The sequence below is a fragment of the Lonchura striata genome, chromosome Z, assembly GCF_050655825.1.
Source record: "Lonchura striata isolate lonStrDom1 chromosome Z, ASM5065582v1, whole genome shotgun sequence".
Taxonomy (NCBI): Eukaryota; Metazoa; Chordata; class Aves; order Passeriformes; family Estrildidae; genus Lonchura; species Lonchura striata.
The window spans coordinates 57,082,202-57,098,069 of NC_140740.1; the positions used below are offsets into that span (position 1 = coordinate 57,082,202).

General features: G+C 41.0%; 1 protein-coding gene across 1 annotated transcript; it reads right to left on the reverse strand.

Annotated features, from left to right (window-relative positions):
* Positions 1 to 6,886: 6,886 nt before the first annotated feature.
* On the reverse strand, positions 6,887 to 12,676 carry PLK2 (polo like kinase 2). Its single transcript, XM_021534336.4, has 14 exons — positions 12,377 to 12,676; positions 11,881 to 11,988; positions 11,607 to 11,723; positions 11,290 to 11,419; positions 10,924 to 11,011; positions 10,574 to 10,669; positions 10,174 to 10,372; positions 9,937 to 10,084; positions 9,444 to 9,541; positions 8,684 to 8,807; positions 8,197 to 8,437; positions 7,970 to 8,099; positions 7,773 to 7,883; positions 6,887 to 7,652 (listed from the first exon to the last, which is right to left on the reverse strand). The coding sequence occupies exons 1-14, from the start codon at positions 12,587 to 12,589 to the stop codon at positions 7,461 to 7,463; spliced, it is 1,995 nt and encodes a 664-aa protein (XP_021390011.1). The 5' UTR covers positions 12,590 to 12,676; the 3' UTR covers positions 6,887 to 7,460.
* Between the last annotated feature and the right edge of the window lie 3,192 nt (positions 12,677 to 15,868).

The following is a 15,868-nucleotide window of genomic DNA, read 5'->3' on the forward strand; positions in this document are numbered from 1 at the left end:
AGTTTGGTCAAGATCCCTACTTAACTTTAAGTTGTTACCCTTTTCAGATAACATTTCCAATGTCCACACATCTCCCTGAAAAGTGATTATATCACCAGCTGCTTGCCTGTTCAAAATGCTTAGGATTATCTGAGCTCAGTACAGTACCTGCAGTTTCCCTTTTCATTTTAGTCTATCTCATTGAAGAATGGAACTTTCTACTGCACTTCTACATATGAAACTATATGAAAATGTAAACATGAGACAAAAGAAGTAATCTATTAAGAAGACACTAATTTCTCTTGTTGTGGACAAATTAGAAAATAGAACTTTACCTTGTCATTATGCAGATGATGGACAACCAAATGAAAACAATAATGATCAAAAAGGCAGAAAATAAACCATGGTAAAGTACTAGAACATGGGAAGTTCTTTCTATTCTGTAGATCTTCTGGACTAAGCAGTAGTCCAGAAGAGCTACAGCATACAAAAGTCACAAATCACCATCACTGCTGGAAGTTTAGGCTCAGAAAATCAGTTGTTGGTTCTAAAAAGGCCACCCATCTATCACACATCTCAGGCAGCAACTGCCTGAGATGTGTGACCCACTCCAAATACCCCACATAATCCCTGACCAGTCAGGAGCAACTTCATGGAAACAGGGTGTTTTAACTTCCATGCCTGCTGTTTAGTCATTAGACTTCTTCCCTGTGAAGACTTCCAGCAAGGATACCAATTAATGCAAATGGCTTGTAATTAGCAGTGATGATTTTTTTAACGTGGATACCTTCTCACTATGAACAGGAATGAGCCACCAACTCATTTCACATGAGGCAACCATCAGGACATAAAGATTTGCAGTTAATAAAGGCCCATGTGAGAACGAAACCAGTGACTCAGAAGAGTAATGCATTGTCTTGCAATACTGGCCCCAGTGCTGGCACCACTAATCTAACTGGATCAGATCATTGTTAATCCTTTGTTTTACTGAGAATGTGAAAATTCTCTTAACACTCACTTCATACTTGGTTTCCTCAGAGATGTGTGTAATAAGTGTGCTGCCTCTCCATTACTTGGAGGGGAATTCATTCTCTCAGCTTTTGTTTTCACCTGTCCATCTGCACTCCTGTCTCCTTGTGTGAATATGATGCCTGCTTTGACTGCCTTCACTTTCACACTACTAATCTTCCATTTGACCCACTTTGCAACTGCTCTCTTGGCTCTCCTGGCAACAGATGTGGAAAGGCTGCTGATGTATAAGCTCAAGTGTCTCCCTTTTCTGCTCAGCTCCATTTAATGTGGCCAGATTTTATTTTTGTTGTGATTTTGAATTTCTGCACTTGACTCATTCCCAGTTGTGTCACCTTATGAGATAAGACGGGAGCTTACCTCCCCAGCTCCAAAAATGTGAGCTCTCACTTAGTCCTCTGTTATTGACTCATAATGGGCCAATTATCATGGATCAAGGAACTTCTACCTCGAAGACCATTCCTTTCCCCTCCCGCAGCCGGAGCCATCCTTGGGCATCTCCTGGGCAGCTCCCGGCCCGCTCCGGCCCAGCCGTGGCCCTGCCGCCCGCTGACCCGCCGCGCCTCTTCCGTCGGGCTGCCTCCTGCCTCGCTGCCACCGCTTTCTCCATGACATATTTGCGCCGGGGGAGAGTTCAAAATGGGGCCTCTGCCTCCCAAAATAGCCTCTCCACTGGCAGCCCCAGCCAGCCCTCCCCTCCCTCATGATTCCATCCCAGGCCTCCCTCCCCTGAGTCACAGCTCTCCAGCACCTTCCTTTCCTCCTGGTGTTATGAGCTCCCTCACTTTTTCCAGAACCCCACTGTAAACCCGTGTTCCCACATACCCCTTGTGCCATGACTCATGCTCCCTAGCTAACCTTCTAATTATTTGTAATTAACAATAACAAGAAGCAACTGACATTAAGTGGAGATGATCAGATGTGAGGATGAGTTCAGTGCAAATACTTAGACAGAAATATCATATAGTACAGAATAATTCTATAATAATCTGTGTACATTCTTTTTTCCATAACCACTGCCTGACACTATTGTGCTCTGTGTCCTTTTATGAGATATCCAACCTTGATTGGAAGCAGAGATCATCCACTTTCATTTCCACAGGTGTTCATTATTAACAGAGGTAAGGGCATCTGAAAATCAGACCAGCTTTTAAAATTTTCTATGTAAAGAAACATCAAACGGAACTGTTGCAGCCTGTGCTAATATATACTACAATGCATTTAAATTAACCATGAGCTTGTCTCAGCTGACTTGAATTTCCCTGTACTAAAAAGTCCAGCTTTTCCTGTTCTGCCCACTTACTGCACCTCTCACGCATCTTTTATTGCAGCTGTCCATGACTTAATGCAATGGCAGGCATGAGAAGCTGGCCTTGAGGATGATACGCAAATAGCTTTTTTTCTTTCTATAGAAGATTAAACTTGCTTTGATGGAATAACCTTACTTCCTTTCTTCTGCTCTCATTGACTTTCCTCCTCTGCCACAGTCTACTTTATAATGCATTATGCCTTCCATTTCTCCCATCAGAACCAATAGTCTTAATCCACTGGATTCAGAATCCCAATACTTGTTACTTTCATTCCTCCAGTGAAGGTTATTCCAAAACAATAAAAGTACATTAAAATTTATTGTTTACAATAAATAAAGAAAAAAGTCTTATAAACTATGAATCAGAGGCTACTTTATGAGCATAAAATGTCATATGTTAGAATTTCCATGAGTTTTCACAATTTACTATTAATTTTATTCTAATGCTTGTGCCTGTGAAACCCATGGAGCATGACCAGGAGCAGGTGAGGTCTTACAGAGTTGGCAGTAAGCCTGAAAATGTGACTTCAGAGCTTCTTTTATTCATAGTGTTAACCATTGCTGTTACGGTCATTTGATGTGAAATACTGGGAATTCAATCCTTCAGAAGAAAGGTCCACAAGAATGCTGTCTTAGATGACCAGGCTCTAAAGGATAATTGTGCTACTTTAGCACTTCGGAGCACTTTGTCTAGGAAGGCCTAGTTGTGTGATAAGGTTATCAGTCTCAAAAATCTCAAATCCAGGTAAGCAATTTAAATGAGCTGGTATTTCTTCCTCAGGGTAGGGAATGAGACAAATAAAAAAAATCCACCTCTGCCTAAGATTGTCAGTATAGGGAGAGACACCCACGCACCCATCTACCCATCCACTCACTTGTGGATAATGATTGATTCACCTTTTCATTTATGTAACATTTGAAACCCTCAGCATGAAATGGCCAGTCATTTTCATGATCATTCAATATATGTAAGGAGGGCAGAATGTGGATTAGTCTTTGTTCCTGGCCTGCCACAAAAGACAGCCTACAAACTGCCAAAGGTGAGTTCGTTCAGGTCTTTACTCAGAATCTTTAGTGAAGATAACCATAAAATGACTTATTGCTTTTTTATCTCTGATGAAAAGATGTTTAATAACTCTTTACCTGGGCCAGTTTGGTACTAATAATGCCTCATGCCAATTTTATGTACTTTTATGTTTTCAGCATGAGGATTAAGGCATTTCTTTCAATAGTACGCAGGAAAGGGCATAAAAAATATCAATCATGATAATGCCTTACTCCTATTCAGATAATATCTACTTGCTATGGACAACAGAAAATGTGGGGTTTTTTTACCCATGATTTCACAGTAGAGAATGAAAATGCAATGGTTTCAAGTGTAACCACTAAACCAGAATCTTTCAAATAAATTGTGTTCCCATACCTAAGCTAATTTACATGGATAAATTCCAGAGGCTAAACCTTTACTTTCTATTCTCCTGATTTCCAAACACCATGATATTTGTTTCCAGGTATATATATTTAAATGTATATTTAAATGGAATTTAACCTCTTAATTTGTATGTCCCTGTCTAACACTGTGACAATTCTGCCAGTTTTGGTGTTCATAAGGCACAAAAATTATAAAACCAGACCAAATTTTAAAAAGTGATGGTCCATGCCATGTATTATTCTGGTTGATTCCTTGGATCTGCATCTAGTCAAATTTATACAAATTTGAATTTACATTTAGAATCCATTTAATCAGGCACAAAATTACCTGTTATTGATGGGCAGCTGAAGGATCATTCTCTGATATTACTATTTTCAGAAGTAATGAGATAGCTTTAAAGTAACAGAATATTCTTCTAGTTTCCTAAGTAACCTGCAGAATATTGGAACTTTATTCAATATTGCAAAGCAGCATATAACCAAACTGTTTTCTTTTTTCTCATATGTATTATATACAGGAACTTAATGAAATGGAATAATTTCAGGAAAGGATTACATAATGCCCTGGAATACTTGAATTACTAGTGGCATCAGTGGGTAATAAATTTTGCTAATGCTGAAGCATGACCTGTTTGAATAATTTTCTTGACTTGTTTGCTATCAGCAGATTAGTGCACTCAGTCATAAAAGTTTGTATGTATACTTGCAAAAATCTATTTTCAAACTTCATAAAGATGTTTTAATAAGAGTACAATAGATATTTTTCCTTGTCAGTGTTATTTCATTGTGTCCAGAATTCATACCTGACAAACCTTTGTGCTTTCACCTAATCTTTTAATCCTCACATTTCCTTTCAAGTACATATACTCCCAAACTAGATTTTATGCTGTTTTCTCTTGGTTTCAATATAATAGAATAGTTGTTGGGCCAGCATAAAATGCAAAACACATTTTTCAAGAGAAGGTACGACATTTGTTATATAGAAGATATGGACAAGTGCCTTTCTAATATTTATCTTCCTATATGCAGAATTACAAGAGGGAGTTATGTTTTTAAGTAAAGAATGCCAAGTAATGCTCTACACTATCTTATTTAAGAGAGGATACACCCTGAGAAAGAATTTCAAAACCTTTGTTCCTGATGTAAGTTCTTATACCAAGAATTTTAAAATGGCTTTCCCTCTTTGGGCTCAGAGACTAGAACAAAGGTACCTTGAAAAGTGTATTTCTCCTTAACCTGATCTAAACATCTCTCTTGTTTTCCAATATGAAAATAAAAAGGGAAGTAAGGATACAAAGCAGAACCTGCACTAATCAGAAATATACATAAGGATTTAGCAACCACTGAGCATAAACACTGTATACAAATATCTCATTCACTTAGCTTATTTTAGTGAGGTATCAACCATCCACAAACAACTAGCATCCTGAAGCCTTTATACAAATATTAAATATTATATATTAAAAGCTGGTTTATTTGCTTAAATGAGCCTGAATTACAAACTTGACTTTTGTACACTAAGACATCATAGCAGTTGAATAAAGGCTTGCACTTTCTCTAGCACACAAAGTTGAACAAAATGAGGTTTTTCCCCGTGAAGTACTACAGCTCTCGTAAATTTTGTTTTTTAAATGCACGCAAACTGTTTACTGGTGTCATAAACAAAAAGGGAGATTTTACTTATTAGGGGAAAGAACACAACAGTAGCTGTATGTGTGCATCAGAATTAGGTAAGTCATGGCCTCTCAGGAATAAAATCAGCCATTATCCCTTGAAGGAAGTAGACAGCTGGGAAGCTGAATTCTGCTCACTATAGCAAATATATATTTAACTTCACTGAACTGCCTAGAGTTACATTAATGAATCCATCTGAAGAACTCAATTGGGTCTTCCTGTCTAGACTTGAGAAGTAAATAAATATTACTTAATGCATGGTATTCAATACAACAAACCCCATCACATTTATACATGCTTATTGCAAGATGAAGCAGGCCAGCGATAAGTACTCTGCTTACTATTTCAGATTGACATCTGTACTTTGTTTAGTCTGCATTTTATTACTCTGCCTGTTCCTTAAGTTCAGCTGCTGTGATTGATACACTGATGGCTATTGATGTCTTTCAGAAAAGGCCTCATTCAGCTACAGGAAGAACAGGTCAAGTAACCAATTAACTGCTTGCTGTTGCATCAGAACATTTACTTGAAGACAGCTATATGCTTATACAGGTCCAGGTGCTATGCAGTATCTAAGAAAAATAAACCCAGGCCATAAGTCGAACAATTTCCCCCTGCGTGGAGTCCATGATATCTCCATAACTGCACCTATTTGCACTTAGTTTTAAGTGACAAATGACACTGCCTTCAGTTTTGGAATGCCATTAGTCACATAAGCGGATGTTCAGAAGGAGTAGGATTGCAGAAAGCAGTAGGCCACCCCTATGCTGGTCTCAGAAAATTTAGTGTCAACTTTGGGCTTAGTCTACCTAACTGATAACTTTAAACAGCCACAGGTGTTACTAAGACAAATTACAATTTATAGTATATACTAAGTCACCCTTTAATGCTTTCACCCTTTTGATTTTACTTTACTGGGATAACCAATTAACCAAGGGTAGAAACACAAAATAAAGCTCAGTAGAGGCTTTGGGAAGTGATAGGTATGGTCAATTCATTCTGCTGTTGAGGTATCAGGATTCTCAGCACCTTGATAAAAGTAATGCTTTCCCAGCAAGCAGAGGAGAATTTACACAGCTCCTTATCCTTCAGTCTCCAACATACTACCCAGAAGAAAGAGTCCTTTTCAGTCAGTGTTAAACATCAATTTTGGGATGTAGTATCTTGAAGAGATCCATAGTTTTGTTTTAAGCTCTTAGGACAATAACTAAGTGTCAAGGCCTACATCATTAGTCTGTAAGCTCCAAAAGCAGTTCTTTTAGGATTGCAGCTGTAATTAACAATAGCAGCATTGCTGTTTGTGACTGCAAGTGGGCATAGACACAGACATACCTGCCTACCCTTCATATCCAGACATGTAGCAGACTCTTTAAAAATAGCATATAGAAAGCAAATCTGCAGGATTTTTTGTAATGCAAAGTAAATCATGCTCAGTTATACTGGAGAAAGAGTAGAGAATGATGCTTCAGGATTTCCATTCTTTATTGCCAACAGATTTATATTCAAAATGCCAAGGTCCAAAAAAAAAGTAATAAATACTTCACTTTAGGCTGTAATAAATTAAAAAAAAAAATTAACAAGGAATGCACTTTGCCAGCCACAAGTGTGGGTATTTTTGAAAAAGGAAAAAAACAGTATGGCCATAGTTCACAGTTAAGCAACCAGAAGCTGCTTGTTACAATTATCCCCAACAACGGAGCTCTCCCTTCCCTCCCTTTCCAGATGTGTATTCACAGTTTAACTCCATCAGAGATGCTCTCTTACAGAGCAAACAGACACACTCTGCTCCGAGTTCAAGTCAAGTTATATCGTTAACACACATGAAGCAAGGAAAACTATGATCCGAAGAACTCCTTGTCACAACATTTTACTCCAACAAGTTTAGGTTTAGGCTTCTAATAGATGTGTGCCCAGCACACTTGGACAGTCCAGTTGTCGTACCACCACACATCCATCATCAACATACTAGTTGCTCCACCATCTCCACTGTAGATTCACAGTGTACAAGAGTCCATTTGGTTTAACAGAGTCAATTCCTTCAGTTACATCGCTGCAGCAGCATGTTCAGAGCATATTCCATTCTGTATTTTAGTTCCAATGAACATCCCGAAACCAGAAGAGTTGTCAGACGAAACGTTGTGGATATCCTGTCTTCATTTATGTAGGTAAGGAGATATTCCTCACTCTGATTGCAAATTATGACTTTTGTGTGATCATGGTAGAAGTTCACCTGTAAAAGAGAAGTAAGCTGTGGTTTGTCTCCTTTCTCCTCTCAGTTTCTGAGGTTTATCTAGTTTTATTGCAATAAGGTATTTTATGACATTTTCTCTGGTGATGCTACCACACTTACTTGAAAAGTGCCATCATTGAAGAGCATCATTAATGCTTTATCAGATTTGAGCCACTGTAAGAGGTAAAGCCTGGGCCTGCGTACGTCTGTTAGGCTGGGCAAGTCTCCTCCCTAGGAAAGAGAACAGACTATGTTAAGCACTCCATTTACATTTAGTGTCTTTTTACAGCTCAAGACCCTGAAGGTGCTGAACTTACATCCATAAGGTTCTCCTCCATATAGTGAGAGAAATACTTCAGCACAGTTACTTGGTTAATGAACTGTTCAGGGGCTTCTGTGGCTGAGAAGACAGAGCACTGGCCTAGCTCAGCATAGTAATGCACTGTCCTGAAAGTGAAAAAAAAAAAAAAAGGTTAGTGATGAAAAGCAAATATTTAATGTTTAAACTACCTTAGTGAGTTGTTGCCTTTGTAATGATTCTTACTTTTTGTCTGGCAGAAGGCTCATATGTGCCCCATTGTTGAAGAGGACACCAACAGTGTGATCTGACAGCTGGTACCCAAAGCCATACTTGTTGGAGTAGTCCACCCACTTTGTAACCCACTGGAAGGATGCTGTCAGCTGTTCTTTGGGATTGCTGTCTGCTTCTGGCATATTCTCCAGACATCCCCTCAAGACTCTTGCAACTGTATCGGCAACACTTCCCATAGTACTGTCTTCCAAACCTGAAAAGGAAGGATTATTAGACTGACCAAGAGCACACAGAGAGAAAGCTTTCATTCTAAACACTTGAGTTATATAGACTTTAAGAAGTTAGCCTTAATGACTTTCTAGTTTAATTTTTTCAAAATTACTGGCTTTCCCAACATCGGAAATAAGAGTATAAAAGCAGATGTTTGCCTCAAGCTTATAAAATATGAGGAAAATAAAGGTGGGATTCAGATTCAGATATCACATTTTGCTGCACTTACATTCACTGCTACTGCTACAGCTTCCCAAAGTTCCTCTGACTATCATCCGAATGGAGTCTCCAATCTGCTTAGTTTCTGGCAAAGCTCCAGGCTTCACCACTGTTGTGATAAGAGGCTGAATCTCCTAGAAGACATGTCAGACATGTAAACACCAAACAACATAACATAAGTCAAGGCTTACACCCAAGTTTTACATGGCTCTCCTATTTCTCAACAAATGATAAATTCTAGGGAAACTGGTATTCATGTACAAAGATCACAAAGGAACTCATGCTAGACTTAGCTTAGAGCAGCACTTTAGGTCCTTCCATTCTTTAGATCTTCAATTTGCATCTTACAGGCTATTAATCAGTTCTCTGCTCTCTTGCCCTAGCAAGGGAGCAGCTGTGTACAGGTCTGAACACCAAATATTAAAAGACAGATTTCAGCAATTTACTCTTTTAAGAAGCCCTAGTTAATCATGAACTGAAGCCCTGTATTTGAAATATTGAGAAATAGGACCTGGCAGACAAGTTAATGCACAGGCAACAATGGAGTCTAGGCAGATACTATAATTACTCAAAAGCCAAAATTTATAGTCTCCCTACAAAGGTTACCATACCTTTGTCATGCTTATTTAAGCCCTCTTAAAGCAACTCTGCTAATCATTTAAGCTTGATTATGCTGCATAAAGCTCCAGTTCTGATATCCAAGTCAAATATAATTTAATTATAGCTACTCCACCCAACTGTTACTAGATTTGAACTGCACTTGCATATACCTCATCTGTCTTGTGTTTGGGGGCCTGCTGGGTTATCGACGTCTTCTTCAAATCATGTCTGAGCTTGTAGATTTCTTCATCTTCTTTAGCTAGCCTGTCTGCAACACAGGAAAAAAAAAAGATTTAACTCTGAATTTGGAAGTGCTATTAAATTACAGAAAGCATTATGTCTCTCTAGCAACTTCTTCTAAGCCTGCCATAGTCTCCCACAGAAATTATTCTATTATACACAAATCACTGTAAGAGACTAAAATTCAACAGACATTACAAACTAACGGATGACCAATATAGATATGGGTGCTGTAAGAAGCATTCACGTACATAAGCTACCATAGGTGGGCAGACTACCATCTATACTTATCAAGAAAAGTCAAAACCAACCCAGGAAAGCTCTGAGACACAGATATAAGTGTTCTGTTGCTGTCTCACATAGGCACACTAATATGAAATTGATGCAAGAGGTAAGTGGGCTGTATCTAGGCTTCAAACTTACTATGTGTGTCCAAATATCTGGCCTTATCCTTTTTTCCCCCAAAGAGAGCAGCAGCTGCTTTTTTGAAGAAATTTTTAGCAGGACTTGACAAATGGAAATCAGGGACGGTGTGACAACAGCTTGCAGAAAGTCTCTCAGGTGTAAAACCCTGTGGAAATGCAACACAATTTTTAGACCACAGAGCGCATTTTTGTGTGGATTTTGTTTTTTAAAACACTAATAGCAGACAGTACAAACCTGTAAGAAGAATTCATGTCGAATTATTTCATCTAAACTGGGCCGATCCTCAGGGTTTTTTGACAACATGCTAGCTATTAAGTGTTTTGCAGGTGCCAAGAGAGATGAAGGCAGACTGTATCTTGCTTCCCTTATACATCTGTATGTTTCTTTAAGATTTGTAGTCTCAAATGGGGGTCTTCCCAACAGCATTGTATACCTGTTTAAAGGCAAAATAAAACTAGTTTAGATACCCACCATACTTGCGTTTACAGCTACAAAAACAGGATTCATCTATCTCCCAACATGAAAAATTTCTGCATTGAGCTACACATGTATACAAGGCTGTGTCCTCTTTGAACTCTCAAAAGCTTAAGCCAGTGATAGATATAATACATTTCAAAGGTAGAAAAGTACTTACATTACACAGCCTAAGGCCCATATATCAGATTCACAGCCATGCCCTTGTTTGTTGAGGACTTCTGGAGAGAGGTAATTTGGTGTGCCACATATTGTTCTGAAAAATCAAAGGCACCACAGAACTGGTTAATATTTCAGATAGGAAGAGGAAGGAGCTATTTTTCATAGGGCAGGTTTTCCTTCTGACATCTAAAGAGGAGCTGTAGGAACTTTAACAGCATAGATGTTTTTTCATTTTGTCTTCATGAAAGTAGAAGGGCAGTAACTAGCTTTTGCTATGGAACATGACTTTTCATTTTCTATGAATTTAGTTTAATTTACTACTAGACTGTACATTTTTGATGCTCCTACCTCCTTCTGTGTTCCAGTGGTTCCAGCCTAGCTGCCAAGCCAAAGTCACCAAGCTTCAGTTCCATGTTCTCATTGATAAAGAAGTTACCTGTCAGACAAAGAAATTCTAGTTAGTCCATCTCTGGCAAGATAGGAATGCATTTGCCACAGGTGCTGAGTCATACTTTGTTCAGAGCCAGAAGCTAGGCAAGATTTTTTTTTTAATTAGGAATGCTTAATGTCATCCCTTAAGCACTATGAGTTTCCACCATAAAGACAGACTAAGCTGATTCTACTAAACATACTACCACCATACAAGGATAAAGCGGTACAATGCCAGCAGGGCTGGAGAAGTATGTTTTGAAGTTGGCAATCTGGAGAACTTACCTAGTTTAAGATCCCTGTGTAAGATTTCCTGTTCATGAAGATACTTTAGCCCTGACACAATTTGCCTGAGGTAGTATCGTACTTCTGGTTCTGTTAATACCTTCCTCGCTTTTAAGATGTGAGCCATTGACTGCAGAGGAAAAACAAAGGCAGAAATGTCACTGACAACTCATGCACAAGATTCACCTTAAGCAGAAGTAAATCAGTACATAGAGAAACAACTAAAGCCACAAAAAATAACTTTTACACAACACACATTTAAATTAGTTGCAGATTCCAGGTAAGTAAGTACCAGATTTCTCCCAGTTGATGCTCACCCTTCTGCTGCAGTATTCCAGAAGAATGTAAATATTCTCTCTATCTTCAAAGTAGTGGTAAAACTGCACAACATGTCTGTGATTAAGCATTCTGTGCAGCTCAATCTCTTTATCAATCTGTAAAGACAAAACAGTGGGAAAGAAGGAAGGTGTTGTTAGTCTTACTTCCACAAGCGTGAACAGACATCTCTATCAAAACCATTTCAGGGAAAGGGGTAGGCAATCCAGCGCACAAAGAGTTCAAGGAAAAAAAAAATCATTCATGCATACATACCTTCTCCCTTTGATGAGGTTTTGCTACTCTGCTGTGAGGAATGATTTTCGCAGCATAAACTTTATTTGTTGTCAAGTCTGTCATCTCGTAACACTTGGCAAATCCACCCTACAGAGACATAAGAGAAAGAGGCAATTAGAGCAGGTATAAATGCAGTCCCGCAGTTAGTCATTCACCAGCTAATGTATTAGTCAAGAAGTGCAACTTCCTTAGCAAAGGGCAATTTTCTAAGGACAGGTCCCGCGTTCACCGTCTGTTGGAAGGCTCGCGCTCCCCACTCCCCGCATGCAGCATCCAAGGCTTTCCCGCGGGCTCGCCCGAGCCGAAGGCACGATTCCGGGGCAGCAAGGCGCTCGGACGCACAGCGCCCGGCTCGGGCGGCGCTGGGCAGGTCGCGGGCGGCGGCGCGGCGCTCTCCGGGGAAACGCAGCCCCGCAGGGCAGCGCCCGCCGGCCGCCCCGCCTCGGGAGGGCGCGGGGCTCGCCGCGGCCATTACCTTTCCGAGCACCTTGCCGCGGCAGTAACGCTTCCCCGTCGTGGGGTCGGTAATAATCCGGGAGACCTCGGCTGCGGGGTGGCCGTGCTGGTGCGGCGGCTCCTCCGCCTTCTTCCTGCGTGACTCGCCGCCGGCCGCTCTGCCCGCCGCCGCCTCGCAGCCCTTGGCACCGCCGCCGCCCGGCGGGTGGGCGATAGTCCGTAGGAGCTCCATCACCGCACCCCGCCGGCTCCGTCCTGCCTGCCCTTCCCAGCCCTGCTCCACCCGCCGCACACCTCCCTGCCGCTCTGCTCCAGACGCGGAGCGGCGCCCCGGCTCGCCCTTTATGAAGAGTGTGGCGGCTCCGCCCCAACGCTGCGGGGCGGTCCCCGCCCGGGCTCCGCTCCGCCTTCCCGGCTCGGCCCGGCCCCGGCAGGGCCCGGGCACAGCGAGCGGCACCGGGCTGACCTGTTCTGCCCTCTCCCGCCGGGCGGCCCCGCCCTCCCTTGCAGGGCGGTGTGTGGCGGGAGCAGAGCGGAGCGGCTGGGCGAACAGGCTCTTGTCCCCCTTCAGCGAGGGAGGCTGCTCCGGCCGCTGCCTGGGAGCTCGACAAAGAGAGCTTCAGCAAAGAGGTGACAAAGAGGTGTTTCCCTCGCTATGTGCGGGGCGCTGGGGATTGGCGATGGACCGTCCGAGCTGTCGAAGCAGTCGCGTAACGCGTGCCTGTTCTGCACGTGAAGGAGTTTGTCCCGCCTGCGATTCTAAAGCAGCTCCACCACAGCAGAGAGACAGGGCCAGGATGGAGCTGGGGCCCATGGGCTTGCTCAGATGGTAAAAATCACTGGCACGAATGCCCCACTGACAAGGGACTATCGTGTCCCTCCCTTTGTAAGGAGAGCTCATGGCTGGGGACACCCCCCACAGCTGTCTGGCAGCAGTCAGCTCTCAAATCTCTTCATAAGCAGCAAGTGAATCAAGTTGGAAGGCACCTGAAGGCAATCGTAGTACAGGGCCTCTGTACAGACAATTGCTAGAAAGTGAAGTGTGGTGTGGGAGGAAAATACTGATATGTGAAACAGTTTTACATTTCTCCATTCTGAAGATTCAAGAATGCCACAATTCATAATTTTCTTAATGTTGCACATTTCTGAAGTAGTATTTTGTTATTTGCAGACAAAATACTTCTACCTGCTTTTGTTGCTGGTAAAAATCAAGGACTAGTTAATTTGGTAGGAATTGCTCTCAGAGCATGAAATTGTCAGTGTCAGTCCCTTAAAATCTCTCATTTCACATCTTAAAATAACATAGCATTATTTTTTAGAGTGTCAACAACAGGATGCATGTCTTAACAGAACACACAAAGTCCCCCCATCCCAAACCATTGTGTATTTGTTTCTCTCCATAGGTTTTGCTTCAGGAAGGTAACAATGCTGAAGTGTTAAGTATACTGGATTGTATACACTCATCATCTGCAGTTTTTAATGGACATTTGCTGCTGCATTCAGGTGCCTTCCTAACTCACTCTGCAAAACCTATTAGTATTGCTAGTCATTAACCACAGAGGTAGAGGTAAAAAGAAAAATAAGGAAAAATTGGGATATAGACACTGTTCAGACCTGTGCCCCCTTAGCCCTTTGTCTCACAGGCATTGACTTCCTAGACAAATGTTTTTACCCTCACATAACATTACCTTTCTCCAAAAGAGTGCCTATTTTTGCAAAATAAGTTACAAATAAACGTGTTTTCTCTTTCCTTTGTTTAGTGTCAGTACATTGCTTTGGTCTGCTGCACTGAAAGGCTTTTGCGGAAAGGGGAAATAGGCCGAAAAGAAGTACACGTTTTCCCTCTTATGGAAAGAAGTGGTACTGCACATGGCAAAACCAAATGTAAGAAAAACAAGCTTTGTCTGATAAAGGTTTAGGGAAGATTGTTAAGCTTTTTAAAAGGACACGGGCACGTGGTTAAAGTACACATAGTATTCTGATAAGCAGGACTGACACTATTTGTATCTACTTTGCTGAAACAAAGAATTTAAGCTGTGTTCCCTGTGAATTACATGAGGCCATAAGGCTGCTGGGCTGTCCCATGCAGCGGCTACTCTTAAGTGATTTTCTCACTTTCTCATAGGGAGCATTTACCTTACACTTATCTCAAGGTGCCAAGTTCACCATAATATTTATCGTGAAGTTTTACAAAGCAAACTTACTTTCTTCTAAAGGTGATCTCTTGGATAAAATAACATTGCAGTTAATGTTTGAAACTGACCTTTTTATATTTTACAGAGAAAAGCCATTCTAGGTTGTGCTCTGCAATCTCCCATTTTTTCTTCCAAATTACATTAGCAAAATGCTCAAATGTACCTGCAGCCTGCAGAAGGAGCTTATTTGAAAACTGGCTAAGATAGCAGCAGCTCTGTAGCCAAATTAGTATACAGCATTAGTTTCCCTGCCAAGACACAGAGCAAACCTAGCCCACACTCAGGCCTCATGCATTCCTTCTGTCTCTATCTCTAGAAAAAAAAAAGCAATCTCTTATTCCTACAGCTCCATTTGGACACAAGTATACAGTTAAACCCCATATTACCAAGGGCCTGGGAAGACTGGGTGTGCATAAATCCCTGGTTCAAATGGGGAATGGGAATTTGAGAGTCAGAAGCTGTATGATCACAGGTTTGTGGGAAGAAGGTCTTGTCAGGAATTCTTATTCTTACCTTAACATTATGAAAGTGAGGTGTTCAGAGACTTAAATTTCCAGAAAGAGGAACACTAAGTCCTGGATTTCCAACTTCATTAATATTGCAGGGCTTCGTCACTGTATTTATGAGCATGTTTTGCCAGGGAAACCAAAGCTTTATATGAAATCAGGACCAACACAATATACATGGCTTCCAGACTGACTCGCCACTGAACCTTCTGAATATTTGGTGCCAGTAATATAAATTCCCTACCCAATAGCCTGTCTAAGCCAATTCAGTATGCTCTTACACAATTCATATTGGACTCAGGTGGCAGCCCACACTTATTTGCCAGGCAGCCCTGACCTTTCATTTGGCTGTCTTCATAATTTGATTTCTGCTAACAGGTTAGCTAATAGATCTCCAACTTCACCTTAGTTTTTGGTAAAATCATGTTTTTCATTTAGCTGGTCATGGAGTGCCCTCAGCTGTTGAAGAGAGATTATGACAGTCTGTCCTAAAAGAAGTATATTCTACTTAAAGATGGGACAAACAAAGGAGTTCAATGAATAGCGTGTTCATTGGATTGTGTATCAACATATGTAAACAGCTTACTTCTAGAACATCACCCTACAGAAAATGTGTTATTAAAATCTGGGCTCTTACACAACATTCTTCATGATCCTTTGTGACTCGTCTTGAGTCTATCACTAATCTTACTTCATTTTAGTCTTTATTGATTGACTAAGTCTCACGTCTCTTCTTGGTTTATTACTGTCTTTTTTTAGGGCAAATTTGAGAGGAAACTTCTGAATGAGTAGTTTTGGAAAGCAAATTCA

Coding starts and splice junctions, on each gene's coding strand:
- PLK2 (XM_021534336.4), bottom strand. CDS start 12,589: ATGGAGCTCCTACGGACTATCGCCCACCCGCCGGGCGGCGGCGGTGCC. Junction 11,012..11,289: donor ACACAGGGATCTTAAACTAG/GTAAGTTCTCCA, acceptor TTTGTCTGACAG/GTAACTTCTTTATCAATGAG. Junction 10,085..10,173: donor GACATGAATTCTTCTTACAG/GTTTGTACTGTC, acceptor GCATTTCCACAG/GGTTTTACACCTGAGAGACT.